Source organism: Mugil cephalus, chromosome 21 (genome assembly GCF_022458985.1).
Source record: "Mugil cephalus isolate CIBA_MC_2020 chromosome 21, CIBA_Mcephalus_1.1, whole genome shotgun sequence".
Taxonomy (NCBI): Eukaryota; Metazoa; Chordata; class Actinopteri; order Mugiliformes; family Mugilidae; genus Mugil; species Mugil cephalus.
The window spans coordinates 2,431,489-2,446,554 of record NC_061790.1 but is presented as its reverse complement, the minus strand read 5'-3'; the positions used below and the strand labels follow the sequence as shown (position 1 = coordinate 2,446,554).

The window sequence follows — 15,066 nt, the reverse complement described above, 5'->3', positions numbered from 1 at the left end:
AATAACTGTAAAATAAGAAGGTTCATTTACTCACTTTGTTGTAGAAGAACATTGTCCTTTAAAGTCAATAGGCTGAATCATGGACCTGTCACTCTTCATGGACACACTGATGGGTATTGGAGAGTCTGCCCTCTTCTTCTTCTTTGGCCTCCAACAAAACACATACAGATTTTTGACTTTTACTGATGGTACTGGAGTAACTACAGCTGTTACGAGCTGTTATGATCCCTCATCACACAGTCAGACTCTAATTTCCACGAAGCAAATACAAACGTTCAGATCATATTTCAAAATTTTGCAGTTTTCAGTAATGAAACATGATAGTACATGCCAGGTTTTCTGTTTGCTTTTGGTAATTCCGGACCAGTGGTGCAGATCGACCAGATGTCATGCCATGAACTGGTAACCACTGTCAGCCAATGAGAATGGAGATAATGAAGTTCATTTACTCACTTTGTTGTAGAAGAACGTTGTCCTTTAAAGTCAATAGGTTGAATCATGGACCTGTCACTCTTCATGGACACACTGCTGGGTGTTGGAGAGTCCATCCTCTCCTTCTTCTTCTTTGGCCTTCAACACAACACATACAGATGTTTGACTTTTAGTGATGGTGCTGGAATGACTTCAGTCCCGAAAGGATCAAGTCTGAAACTGTGGCACTGGACTCAGATTCAGTCAGAGACACTAGAAGAATTTCTGACATGTTGGCTGTAAAATTCAAAGTTTGGCCTCATGTTTTTCATTCATACAACCAGATCAAATGAACTTATATTTTTACAGTATATAGTATTCAGTGATACTCCTAAAGTTATCCTTACCAGGGTTAAATGCTGGTATTGATAGAAAAGAAACATTTCACAAATACTGATAACAAGTCAAATATAATGTCGTTTATCTACTCACTTTCTTGTAGAAGAACGTTGTCCTGTGAAGTCAATAGGTTGAATCATGGACCTGTCACTCTTCATGGACATACTGCTGGGTATTGGAGAGTCTGTCCTCTCCTTCTTCTTCTTTGGCCTTGGTACAGTGGTACAGATCAACCAGATGTCATGTCATGAACTGGTAACCATTGTCAGACAATGAGAATGGAGATAATGAAGTTTATCTACTCACTGTGTTGTAGAAGAATGTTGTCTTTCAAAATCAATAGGTTGAATCATGGACCTGTCACTCTTCATGGACACACTGCTGGGTGTTGGAGTGTCTGACCTCTCCTTCTTCTTCTTTGGCCTTCAACACAACACGTACAGATGTTTGACTTTTAGTGAAAATGTTCTGTAATGGCTCTTAAGCCAAGATTCCTTGCTAGGATTTTTCTGAGAGGATTCTTACAATCTTTAGTGATTTTGGCCCTGGTATTTACTGCTGGAGTCTGAGAGAAAAAATTACTAAAGAGAAAGGGAAATGCGGTTGTATTCTGTTTAGGCCTGGCAAAATGCCTTAAAAGATGTCTGTTTTTCTCTGGCTAAATTTAGGACTATCTGTTTTCTCTTATGATCTGCAAATTCTATCAAGTGTTGAAACTGAATGGGAATCAAGGTAGCATTTAGGGAGGCAGGCTCTAAAGAGACATGAGCTAAAAATGTCTTGTTTTAGATAGTAGATGAATGCTAGGTCTGTATAAGGTCAAAAAAAGTATTTTTGTGAAGTGCAAATAATGCAAATCCACTATTGCCTGCCCCAAAATAATCTGAATCAGCTCTATTGGCCAGGTATGTTCGCACATACAAGGAATTTGACTCCAGTCACTTTGCTCAGTGGTACAAGGAAAATAAAAACAACGCCTGTGGCGAGGAGTCTGAACACATAGTGTGTTATATACTGTGTTATCTAGTATCATAACTAATGATGAGGAAGCGGGAGACCAGGAGTATTTGCACGGCTGCCTGTATTGCTTTTCAACCCAGGACAGAGAACTCAAGACACTTCACAACACATTACACAGGGGGCATAACCTTATCCCCGGTGGGACAAACTTAGGCTGTCAATACACAACATATCCCTCCCCCTTTACTTTTGATGTTCTCTTAATAAAACTCAAACATCTTACTAGCTCTGCAGTCTCATTTAAGGTCTCTGCTTCAAATACACAATCTACAATGAACTTTTAATTAACATGTCATTGCTACAGAACCTTTGCCTTAACTATGGAGAGAGGGTAGACTACCTCAGTCTGGACTGAACCCTGGGGATTATTCTGCCCCACTGAATGGGTTAGTCACTATACTACAATAACAGTCTGTCAGGAGGTTGTCTGTTTCTTCTGGGGTAAGTACGACCTGTGGGTAAGTCAATCAAAGTGTCTTTTGGTGAGGACTGAATGAGTCCTGGGCTGGGAGTGATGCCTGATGTACTTCCAGAGCTGACGCAGGAAGTACAACCTCTGCTGGGCCTTCTTCTGAACAGAGTCAATGTGGGAGGTCCACTTTAGGTCCAGTGAGATTGTGGACCCCAGGAACTTGAATGGGTCCACGGTTAGGACGGTCATGTTAAGGAGTAAGAGGAGTAGATGGAGCAGAATTGGAGGATACCCAAATTAGCTTATTGATGGACTAGTGTTAACGGGAGGTTCGACTCTGGGAGCTGAAGAAAATTAATGAAACACACGCACAGAATTGCACATATGAAACGTGTAGCGACAAAATTTATACAAAACAGAAATGCATTGAAGTGTATCAATAATAACTAAGAAAGTAATCAAAATAATGCCCTTTAGTAGAAACTATTTACAGAGGTTGATCAATGTAATAAATCATAGTATACTAAATAGAAAAAATCACAGTTCGTGATGCAGTTTTATCTTGGCTGAAGTTAATCAACGGCTCATTAGATTCAGCAAAATACATTTCCCAATACCAAATTTGCGCAACCACAAATACATCAATAAATACCTTAATAGACATGATCAAGTATGGTAATAACGCACAACTCCCGGAAATAAATGCTAGTTATTGAAGTAACAAACTAACTGGTGAAGAAAAGTCCTACCACACCACCGGGTTGCCAGCCAGGCTTGCGGCCTGTGGGTGTGGGTCTCAACTGCTGTTTGTCCTTTAGTAGCTTCTTGGCAGCAGTGTCCAGTCAAATCTCCAGCATGAGTCTCCAGCAGCAGCACAGCCTCTCATCCTCCGAGCAGGACACTTAAACAAATCTTCTCAATTGCAACATTTCATGAGAGTTTGTCTTGCTTCCTCCAACGATCACCATCTTTCAGCTCCAGTTCTCCTTCCTTGTAGTTCTACTCTTATTACCGAATGTGAATAGCATGTACTTGACTGCTGGCTTGCTGGCATCTCTCTGAACCACATAACGTTTTTCTACCTCACTGGGAGGAAACAGACAGCCCCCAGGTAACCCAGAAGACTGCTGTTTGGTTCAGCTGAAATGAGTGACGCATTTACTGGTGGGTCGACCATGAGTTGCGAGTAGGTTCATACTTTTACCAGTGTTACAGGGGCATGTTATAATTGTTTGAGGCCACTGATAGTCTTAAAGTTACTAAAACCTGTTTCCTACCAACAGAAGTTATGGATTAAACTTGGCCAGAAAAATGAATGAAGCAGTTAGCTTGTCTTAGTGTAAAGTTGTATTGATTAAAATAAAAAGCATTTAAATTTTAGCATGTATGAACCAATACTCATAATAACTGTAAAATAAGAAGGTTCATTTACTCACTTTGTTGTAGAAGAACGTTGTCCTTTAAAGTCAATAGGCTGAATCATGGACCTGTCACTCTTCATGGACATACTGCTGGGTGTTGGAGAGTCCATCCTCTCCTTCTTCTTCTTTGGCCTTCAACACAACACATACAGATGTTTGACTTTTAGTGATGATGCTGGAGTGACTTCAGTCCCAAAAGGATCATGTCTGAAATTGTGGCACTGGACTCAGATTCAGTCAGAAACAATGGAAGAATTTCTGACATGTTGGCTGTAAAATTCAAAGTTTGGCCTCATGTTTTTCATTCATACAACCAGATCAAATGAACTTATATTTTTACAGTATATAGTATTGAGTGATACTCCATAAGTTATCCTTACCAGGGTTAAATGCTGGTATTGATAGTAAAGAAACATTTAACAATTACTGATAACAAGTCAAATATAATGAGGTTATCTACTCACTTTCTTGTAGAAGAACGTTGTCCTTTAAAGTCAATAGGTTGAATCATGGACCTGTCACTCTTCATGGACACACTGCTGGGTATTGGAGAGTCTGTCCTCTCCTTCTTCTTCTTTGGCCTTCAACACAACACATCCAGATGTTTGACTTTCCTGATGAGACTAGAGAGACTCTGACATAAAGAACAGTTGTGGATTAGGATCCAGTTCTCACCTGTGAGCTCTGGTTTGGTCGTCATATTCCTCACATGGATCTGGTTTAGAGGCAGAGAGTCCCTCCTCTCTGTCCTCACTCTGATCCATAACAGAGCCGACACCTTAACACAAACACAATCATTCCATACTGTAGCAACTCATAATGTAATAACTTAAATGCAACAAAAGTTCACAATGTAATAATTGGCTCATAATGTAACAAAGCCAGATTCAAATTCAGATTCATACTTTTTTGTAACACTGGCTGTGGTTCAGGGTTCAAAGTCAGGAGACCTAGAATGTACTGTAAGCCAGTACTCAAAGGCGTGTTCAAAGGTCCCAAGGATATATGTTCAGTCATGATACAGGCGGTAACCCATCTGGAATTTTGGCTGACGAGCTCCCTGACATTCAGTGCAAGGCCATTATTGTGTCCTGCCACTCTGTACATTACTGCTGCTAATACTTATGCAGCAGTCTTCATCGGTCACAATATTGAAACTTTTCAGCACTTTTCACAATATAAATTCTTGGAAAGAATGGCAGGGTTAATTCTCTGAAAACTCTGTTGAAGGTGCGCAGCATTGTGAAATCAATAGACAGGCAATACTGAATAAAGGATGACAGTAGAGCAGAGGCAAGGTAGGGATAGCAACCAGCAGAGTGTCAGGGTCATGCCATTTGCTTTATTTGCACATTTAAGAGGTAAATATTATGATAAAACAGCTGTCTCAACAGTATTCTCACAATATGAGCTATAATTACATTATGACTAACACCAGTAACACTTTCCACTACTATCAAGAAGTATCATGTGTCTAAGTAACATTCACATGAATGCCAGGTCCAAAAGTTTGCCAGCAGAACACTGGATTGTCACAAGATGGTTTAAATGTCATTTACTTCTCCTGTCAGGGGTCATAATGTTGTGGCTAATAGGTGTATTTGAATTTAGCTACAAAGCCTTTTTAAGATTTCATTTATCTGTGAAGCTACAGACCTGGTTACTCTCTGACAGTTTCCATTAGAAACATGGACATACACTGACTCAGATGTGATAGAAACCAGCTCAGAAATATTGGGAAAGACATCATTTTTATATTTAACATTAAGTGAGGACAGAAGTGATCAAAGACTTCAAATAAACCATTTTGCAAAATATTTAAAACAACTTTAAGATAATGTTCTGCGTCCTAACAAGTATAAGCTTAAATCTTACCTGCACTAGAAGGTGGATTCAGAGTTTCGGCAGAAATCACTTCAGGTTTAATCCTGGGTTTGAATGTCACCGTGGCTGTTTACTTCTGAACGTTATGTGAGCTGGAAACATAAAAAAAACTAAAACAAAAAAAAAAAACTGTCCCTGCTCAGAAACAGGTAAAACTTGATAGAGAAGATACCACACCCAGATACAGACACATAACTCAAGACAGGTGATGAGGAAGTTCCAACAGAAAACCTTGAAGATAAAAATAATGGTATGTATGAAGAAACAAATATTATTTTTCTTTCTGTAGGGAAATAACTCTACTTGCAAATTTGCTCGTCAGGTTTAAAAAATCAAATAAGACAACAAATGAAAGACTAGATCTGAGTGTAGGGACACTGAAAATGGTTTCTCCTCCATCATAGACAGGATAAGTACACGGAGCTCCACCTCCAGATACGCATAGTTATGCAACTTCCCTTTGCAGGTAGTTTTTGGAACGTCACCAGATGGCGCTCTGTCAAACAGCTCAACTTTTCAGATCAAGTCAAAGTGTTGAAACAGAATCAGAAAGGTGGTGATTCCACTGGTGAATTATTGTGGAGGATGTAGTTTGCGGTACTGTTACACTGGAGTGAATTAAAAAGTATTTCTGTTATTTAATCTAACCCACTGACTAGAGTGTCAAAATATTAAGAATGTGTGTCAGTTCAATAGTTCAAAAAACCACAGTCTCCACAATGAAGACCTATTAGAATCAACATCTCTCTCAGTAGTTTGAAACTAAACCAGAACATTCACAAGGTATTACATATCTAGTAGATGATGCTTGTCATTGGATGTCAAGCAAATCATAAGACTGGAGACTGTTCTGTCTTGTTTTTATTGCAGGCTTGTCAGTGTATGTGTGGTGCTGTAAAACAACTAAAGAGGAAAATAATTAACTCAATTCATGAATACCTGCCTGTTTATAATTATAACAATGGTATTAAATCAGCCTTTCATTAGGTGGCGCATTTGGTGTGTAGAAGGAGCCAGGAATCATTTATCATTCTATGATTATCATAAGAAAGATACTGCTTATATGAACAGAACTACCTGCATAACCAAGACGATATGTTGATCATTCTGTTAAATTGTTCCATGTTCCTTGGGAAATTCTGTAAAAGGGAAAAAGACAATTGCTCGTGTCTCTATGGAGCATTATGCTCAAATTGCAGCTATAAGCTCTACTCACAGGTCAAGAATCCCTGGATTCCATCTTCCGAGGGAGGTGGTTGTTTCAGTGGTTGTGGGGTCCAGCCTTATCATAAATATTTATCTTGTCATAAATATCGCACCATCTAAAACTACCAGTAGGCACATTAGGCAGATGTGCATCCATATCAACACATCTCACCACAGTGGCAGTTGGGTTGTTATGGTTACTACTGCCCAAAAATAGATTTAAAATGTTGATCGAGCCTGATCAATCATATAGATCAGAGATTTCAACCAAAGTGTTTACATGGACGCTAGATAAAATGATATGATCAGAAGTGTTTACATCAAAATATTGATCACTGCTCAGTTTTATTGATAAAGTGGTTCTGCTCACAGAAATAGAAGTTTTTCATGGAAATGACTGACACCCACACCAATACAATGTATAGTATTTACATACCTGTTCAAAATGAAAACAAATAAACATAACGTTAATATAATAAGCCTATTCACAACCAGGGCAGACCACAGAATAAAGATGTCCCAGTACAAACTACATGTGCAGCATATACAGACAGTCCAAGACAATATGGTACAAGGAGACACAACAATAATAAAACTAAATAACAATAAATATAATAAAATGAAAAGTCATAATTTTCATTACTTGGACAACTTTTTGGGATGGAAATGGTAGGGAAAAAATACAAAATAATTTCCATATTGAGAAAGAAAATCTAAATACTGTATATGAACTACTACTACGTACTACTTTTGATCAACAATGGTCAGGTTTGTCTGTGTGGGTTTTCTCTGAGTACTCAGGTTTCCTCCACCTAACTGGTGTTGGTAGGTGTGAGTGAGAGTGAGTGAGTTTGTCTCTGTGTTAGCCCTGCGTTAGACTGGTGACCTGTCCAGGGTGTACCCTGCTGCTCGCCAATGACAGCTAGAAGATGAGATGAGATGGTCAAAGAGTGTACACATTTCTAGCATGTAGAAGCAGAAGGCCTGCTTTAAATTAAAAAAGTAGAATGTGCACAGAACACCAAGTTTGAAATACCCGTAATGTATTCATTTTCATGGTCAACACATGTGTGACGTGTCCAGGGTGACCAATCACTGATTTTATTCAGTCAGCAGGGTGTATCTTATTTGTCTACAGCTCACAAATAGTCACAGAGGAGTTGCATTCAAATTCAAATCCAGGGTAGAGAGGTTCAGTGAAGGTGGAGTGGAAGGTGTGGAGAGGTTGCAGTTTTTCATTAGAGACTCTGTAGAAGGAGATGGTTCCAGCAGAGTAGTTCACATACACTGCTACTCTGTTAGATACAGAGCGGAGAGAGGGTGAAATCTCCATTGCTGTTTTATTGTGACAGACAGAATAATAATTATCAGAGCATTGCAGACTCCAGGACCAACTGTTGTTCCCAAACCAACTGTCTTCAGTGTTTTCTTTCCTTTTGCTTGTTTCATAAGTCACTGCTATGAGCACATTTCCTTTCCACTCAACCTCCCAGTAACAGCGATCAGTCACTGCATCTGTACACAGAACCTGACAGTGGTCAAATGTCTCTCGAGTAAGATGGTGTGTCTGCGTCTGTCTCAGTGCCTTTGTGTTGTCGCCAGACAGCAGGAGGTCCCTGTGTGCTGTGTTTCGGTCCATTGTGAGTTTACAAGCATCTGATTGAGAAGACACACAAATGTATTTATTAACTTAGATCAGATCAGTGTTAGTGTTCTGGGTTTAAATTTGAAATTAAAAATGTCAGTATGAATAATTTTATTATTCTGGTCAATCAAACACACACTTACACTTTCTGGGACCAGGTTTCATTCTCTGCTCTCCACCATGGTCCACCCTGAAAAGAAAGAAGCAGCCAAACCACATTGTATTCTATCTCCTATGAACAGTGTATCTACTAACCAATGGCAGGCTGTGGATTCTTCACCTAGGCCTTCAATGCCTTCCAGCCTTATTTAAAACACTTATTAATGCGATCATTATGACGGCATTTCTATAGAAACCATCAACATCATACAGATGCACAATAAAACAGACCGTTGCATTGTAGACATGTATCTCCTATAGTGAGATCAATTCAGGCAACTGTCCCCCCAGGGGCTACTCGTTTGGAAGCTTGAATACTATTATACAAAACATACAATAGGAACAGATAAACAGAAATAAATATAAGAGATGAATGGCACAGGAAGAATGAAAGACTGGAATAAGATGAATTCTCTGTTGCCCCCGCTTCACAATATCTAGTGTTCACATCAAATTTGAGGTTCTCTTCAAAAAAGGTGCCTAGATATTTATATGAAGCTACCTTTTCTACCAGTTTACCATGGATGACGGGTCTTTATGTTGTGTCTAAAATCAACTAAGAGCTCCTTTGTTTGACTCATTCAAGTCTGTAATAAATAAATGAATGTCATCACTAAAGCAAAAAACTCACTTCAAACAATTCAAAAAGTCTCCTCCCACCAGCTCTATATACCTCAAATCCAGTAGAAGCATCGATATTGACCCAATAAAAACACAAGAATATACATAAAAGATTTAAAAACATACAATTTTGCTCAACAGAACTTAGCTATTTAAAGTTTTCCTTGGAGTCTGTCAGCCAAGGGTAGTGATCACCGGCTAGGTCAAGCTAGCTAGCTCTGGGATTGGATGGCTTTTACTCACAATATCCAGGTTTTCTTTCAAAGGCCATAGGCCACAGAGAAGCCCTAAGAATACCAACTTGAAATGTGATTGGTTAAAGGAACAGCATCATTATGATATGTTTCAAGCTTCAGCTGCCTGCAGTTGTAATTGTGAAGATTTCTTTGACAACATGTGACGGCTAAAATACGACTGGATAAAAGCTCTAATACAAAAACATGCCATAAAATTAAATGCATAGGCTATTGGGAATAATTTAGTGAGAGTAATGGGACAATACAGTATGATATGTCAATGAAGGCTTTGCTGACCCTGAGCGTCCACCACCGTTATTAACACTTAAAAGTTAAGATTTGCGATGCAAAGTTAATCCTCCTATCATTGTTGGTGTCCCTAATGTAGACTGTGGAGTTCATCACACTCAACTCTTTCAAAATACACATACCTCCCCTCTAAAATTATCATCTCAGGTACAATATTTTCAATTGATGGTTATATGAAGTGCTCGCATAAAGACCTTTTTGTTTAACATGACTAACTGCGTGTCTGGTGGGACACACTCTTAAGCAGGACATCTGCCTTGTTGTTGAAGTGATTAGAGAGACTATTATTGTCCATTTTTGATGACATGGAGCAGGAAAAACAACATTCTCATACAAACTTTCCCGCACACCTGATGGTGGCGCTAGAGGAAAGGTCAACTCACTGGTAGGTGTCATTATCAAGGGGTTATTTATGTATTCAACAGATTGAACCCAAGGTTAACATGTGTTAGTGATATCTGAAGATAATAGGGGGGTTAATATTTATTGCATCTTAAAATATGTGTTTATTGTTGTTGGTCCAACAAAGAAATGGTGTGTGTTCCTGTTGTGTGTTCATACTTGAGTGTGTCCAGTCTCCAGTCTGGATTCTCTTTCATATCAGACAGCAGCTTCACTCCTGAGTCTCCTAGATGATTGGAGCTCAGGTCCAGTTCTCTCAGATGGGAGGGGTTAGAGGTCAGAGCCAAGGCCAGAAAAGAACAGCCCTCCTTAGTGACCTGACAGCCTGACAAACTACACAGACACATAATTAGACCCAGTCTATTAGTGTTAGTGGATGACTAAATGGCAAATGTTTCATGGTTCTGGTGTAACCAGTGGATATCCAGATAATGAATATTATGGCCAAGGGATGCTGTAACAGTCTAAACAGTAACTTAAGACATATGAGGGGAGTAGGAGCTGAGACACTGTCAGCAACAGGACTGTTTCACATTGAGTCATTATTAACAGTTTTTGTATACTTTATAAACACAACAACTTAGCTTCCTTGCCAACACACCTGCATTCAATCAGTCCAACACATAATAATTAAACACGTACAATATGAAAAGAAGTCAAGGAGTTGGGACTGAACAGCTGTGTAGCCTTAGGAAAACCACTAATGACTGAGGACAACTGGGAAAGAAGACTTCAATTTGCTAGGGAGCAGAAAGATTGGACCCTGGAGACATGGAATAAGGTGATCTGATGAGTCCAGACTGACCCTGTTCCAGAGTGCTGGGGTATCAGGGTAAGAGTGGCAGATGAGGTGATGCCCCTCAAGCCTGTGGGGCAGTGCTACAATGTGGGGTTCTGCCCAATTAAAGAGGTCAGCTGACTCTCTGAATATACTGAATGACCAGGTTATTCCATCCATGGAGTTTTTCTCTCATTTTTCAAAATGGTAATGTCAGGATTCATGGGTCTCAAGTAGTGAAAGAGTGGTTCAGGGAGCATGAGACCAGATGATTTTCACCAGAGTCCAAACCTGAACCCCACTGAGAATCTTTGGGATGTCTCTCCCACCATCAATATGAGCTCTTGTTGGCAAATTAATGCAAGACTGGATGGAAATAAGTCTTGTGACTTTACAGAAGCTTATTGAAACAATAACACTGAGACTGCAGCTGTATTCAAACAGCATACATTCACCAGCATTTAAACAGAATAAACTACTGACTCCTGACCTGAGAGTTTCCAGTAGACAGTGTGGACTCTTCAGTCCATCAGAAAGAAGCTTCACTCCTGAATCCTTCAGATCATTATCACTCAGGTCCAACTCTCTCAGACAAGAGGACTGGGAGCTGAGAACTGAGGCCAGAACTTCACAGCTTTTCTCTGACAGGTTACAATCACTCAACCTGAAAAGAAGAAAGATCACAGAGAGATTGTCTGTTAGTATCTGATCCCTGTTTATCACTCAATACATTTCATCACTAATTATATGTTTTTACACATTCTTCTATAGAAATGGATACACAGTAGAAAAACAAAAGCTGCCATTACGGAATTGATGCAGGTAGGGGGCGGCACAAGCCCGGGGCGACCCAAAAGGAGTGAGTTGGGAATTAATTGGTAAAAATAAAATTAGTTATACACTTGAGATGTCCTGAAGGTCTTCCAGACACAACCACAACTTCCCAGTATTCAGCTACACTTTGAGTTTTGTCAATATCTCAAACCATTTGAGTTACAGTATTTCAAAAAGAGCTTTAACAGACCACCGGTGATCTGCTCTTTCCTGAAGGATTAATAACTAGGAAAATTAAGTATTTTCTGAATATAGCATTTAAAGCTGGGCCGCATACACGGCTGAAGAATTACATATCCCTGGTGAAGAAGAAGAAAACAATGCAGAATGTGTAAGAAAAGCGAAAATCGAATATCGAGGAAGCTAATTTTACATGAAAAAATCACTTTGAATAATTATTTTGTGTAACATTATTGAATAATTTAGTTGTAAGCCATGTTCCAAGTGGGATTTTAATAAGAATCATTTACATTTAAAACGTTTGTAAACGACAGTACATGGGCTGATCACTCAAATGAAGTGATATGGTCACCGAAAAAGATTGCAAATCTAGTTCAAGTAAACTTTAGCTTGCTATAGTCAGCTTTAATCACATTAAACCCAACAACATAATTGCAGCTAGAGAAAATGCTGAGTAGTAGCTTTGGAGCCTGGTGAACAAAAAGGTTAATGTCAAGCCCTGGTTGTATTATTGAAGAATTAGTTGCTCTGTAAAGGTAAACATCATGTCCAGCACTAGTATACTGTATGTTACAGACTTTTTCACTTACAGAGCTCTTCTGGAGGCCTTGATGACTGGCAGCATCCTGACCAGAGCATCTTCTGAAGCAGAAAATTTCTTCAAATCAATCTCATCCAGATCTTCTTCTGATGACAGTAAGGTAAAGACCAGAGCTGACCACTGAGCAGGAGAGAACTTCTTTTCTGAGAGTCTTCCTGAACACAGGAACTGTTGGATCTCCTCTATTAGAGAATGATCCTTCAGTTCATTCAGGCAGTGGAACAGATTAAGGCTTCTGTCAGTAGGAAGATCCTCACTAATCTTCTCCTTGATGTACTTCACTATCTCTATGGTGGCTGTTTCACTGTTCCTTTTCTCTATCACCAGGCCATGCAGAAGACTCTGACTGGTTTGTAGTGAAAGACCCAGGAGGAAGCGCAGGAACAGATCCAGGTGTCCATTTGGACTCTGTAAAGCCTGATCCACAGCACACTGGTGGAGATGATCTAGGCTAGGTTCATCTTCAAATAAGCCATACAACAGGGAGGATTTTTGGGCTTTTCCAAGCAGATTGACACCATGATTAATGAATGTCAAATGAACATAGAGGGCAGCCAGAAACTCCTGAACACTCAGATGGACGAAGCAGAACATCTTGTCCTGGTACAGTCCTCTCTCCTCTTTAAAGATCTGTGTGAACACTCCTGAGTACACTGAGGCTGCTGTCGTATCGATGCCACACTCTGTCAGGTCTGATTCATAGAAGATCAGGTTTCCTTTCTGCAACTGATCAAAAGCCAGTATTCCAAGATACTCAATCATCTTCCTGCTCTCTGGACTCCAGTGTGGATCTGTCTCATCTCCTTCATCATACTTGACATTCTTCACTTTGGTCTGAACCACCAGGAAGTGGATGTACATCTCAGTCATGGTCTTGGGCAGCTCTCCTCCCTCTCTGGTTTTCAACACATCCTCCAGAACTGTAGCAGTGATCCAGCAGAAGACTGGGATGTGACACATGATGTGGAGGCTTCGTGATGTCTTAATGTGGGAAATGATCCTGCTGGCCTGTTTCTTCTTTTTGAACCTCTTCCTGAAGTACTCCTCCTTCTGGGGGTCAGTGAACCCTCTGACCTCTGTTACCATGTCAACACACTCAGGAGGGATCTGATTGGCTGCTGCAGGTCGTGTGGTTATCCAGAGGCGAGCAGAGGGAAGCAGTTTCCCCCTGATGAGGTTTGTCAGCAGCACATCCACTGAGGTGGACTCTGTAACATCAGTCAGGATCTCAGTCTTGTGGAAGTCCAGAGGAAGTCGACACTCATCCAGACCGTCAAAGATGAACACAACCTGGAACTCTTCAAACCTGCAGATTCCTGCTTCTTTGGTTTCAGTGAAGAAGTGATGAACAAGTTCCACCAAGCTGAACTTTCTCTCTTTCACCACATTCAACTCTCTGAAAGTGAATGGAAATATGAAGAAGATGTCGTGGTTGGCTTTGTCTTCAGCCCAGTCCAGAGTGAACTTCTGTGTTAAGACTGTTTTCCCAATGCCAGCCACTCCCTTTGTCATCACTGTTCTGATTGGTTCATCTCTGTGAGTTGATGGTTTAAAGACATTTTCACATTTGATTCTTTTTTCCAATTCATCTTTCTTCCTGGAAGCTCCTTCAATCTGTCTGACCTCATGTTCATTATTGACCTCTGATGATTCTCCCTCTGTGATGTAGAGTTCTGTGTAGATCTGATTCAGAAAGGATGATTTTCCTACTTTAGCAATCCCCTCAAACACACACTGGAACCTCTTCTTTAGATTTGACTTGAGTTCACATTGACACTGTCCAGAAGAAGTTCCTGAATGAACAAATGGCATTTGTTATTAATGAATGCTTAAATAAATTGTAAATGTTACAGCAGATCTCATACAAGTATTATAGTATATGCAAATGTGTGACTGCAGCAGGTTACAGCTCTGTTGTGTTCATCACTGATATATTGGGACCCAACCCATTCAAAATGGAGGACAAGGCCGCATGGCTCATTTTGTTCCCCAGACAAAGGCCTTTGGACTCAACCTCCTAGCAGCCTTCACCCTTTTTACCCCTAGGTGTTAAACCTCCACTCTTGACCCCCATTGGTCACTGTATGGCCAAGAGGTTATAAAGCCAATAAAAGGGAAAGATGCCCCTCTTTTCTCTCTCTTCTCTCACCGCAGATTACTCTGCTCTTCACAACCCAAGAAGGAGCTGCCGCTCCTCACCGGGATCGACTGTTACAGCTCTCCAACTTCCATGACATCTGCACAAAGCAGAGGTCTCCACTGGACTGGACCTTGATATCGACGCAAATGTCTACCGAAGGATTTAAGGACGAAACCAACTACCACAAAACAAAGACTGCTAGTTGAGTTAATAAGCAATGGAGCCACAAAGCAATGCAGAGCAACCATTCGACTCTTCAAGGAGAACCAAGGACCCTCCTCAACGAAACTGGAACTACACAGTCAGGACAGCTGTAGTTCATTCAACAAGGACAACAACAATTGGACTTTGCAACGCATCAACAGCAGGACCAGCAAATGAGTACACTAACCACCATCTTCTCTTCTT

At 40.2% G+C, this 15,066-nt stretch overlaps 1 protein-coding gene across 1 annotated transcript in view; it reads right to left on the bottom strand.

Moving 5' to 3' along the window:
• Window positions 1–15,066, bottom strand: part of LOC124999448 — a 54,010-nt gene that overhangs the window by 12,687 nt on the left and 26,257 nt on the right. The window contains exons 8-17 of the mRNA XM_047574366.1: window positions 12,508–14,311; window positions 11,394–11,567; window positions 10,285–10,458; window positions 8,542–8,588; window positions 7,897–8,409; window positions 7,655–7,675; window positions 4,339–4,441; window positions 4,128–4,244; window positions 1,117–1,233; window positions 904–1,020 (exon numbers count right to left, since the gene is read on the bottom strand). Of these exons, the coding sequence (XP_047430322.1) occupies window positions 904–1,020; window positions 1,117–1,233; window positions 4,128–4,244; window positions 4,339–4,441; window positions 7,655–7,675; window positions 7,897–8,409; window positions 8,542–8,588; window positions 10,285–10,458; window positions 11,394–11,567; window positions 12,508–14,311 (3,187 nt within the window). The remainder of the gene's footprint in view (window positions 1–903; window positions 1,021–1,116; window positions 1,234–4,127; window positions 4,245–4,338; window positions 4,442–7,654; window positions 7,676–7,896; window positions 8,410–8,541; window positions 8,589–10,284; window positions 10,459–11,393; window positions 11,568–12,507; window positions 14,312–15,066) is intronic.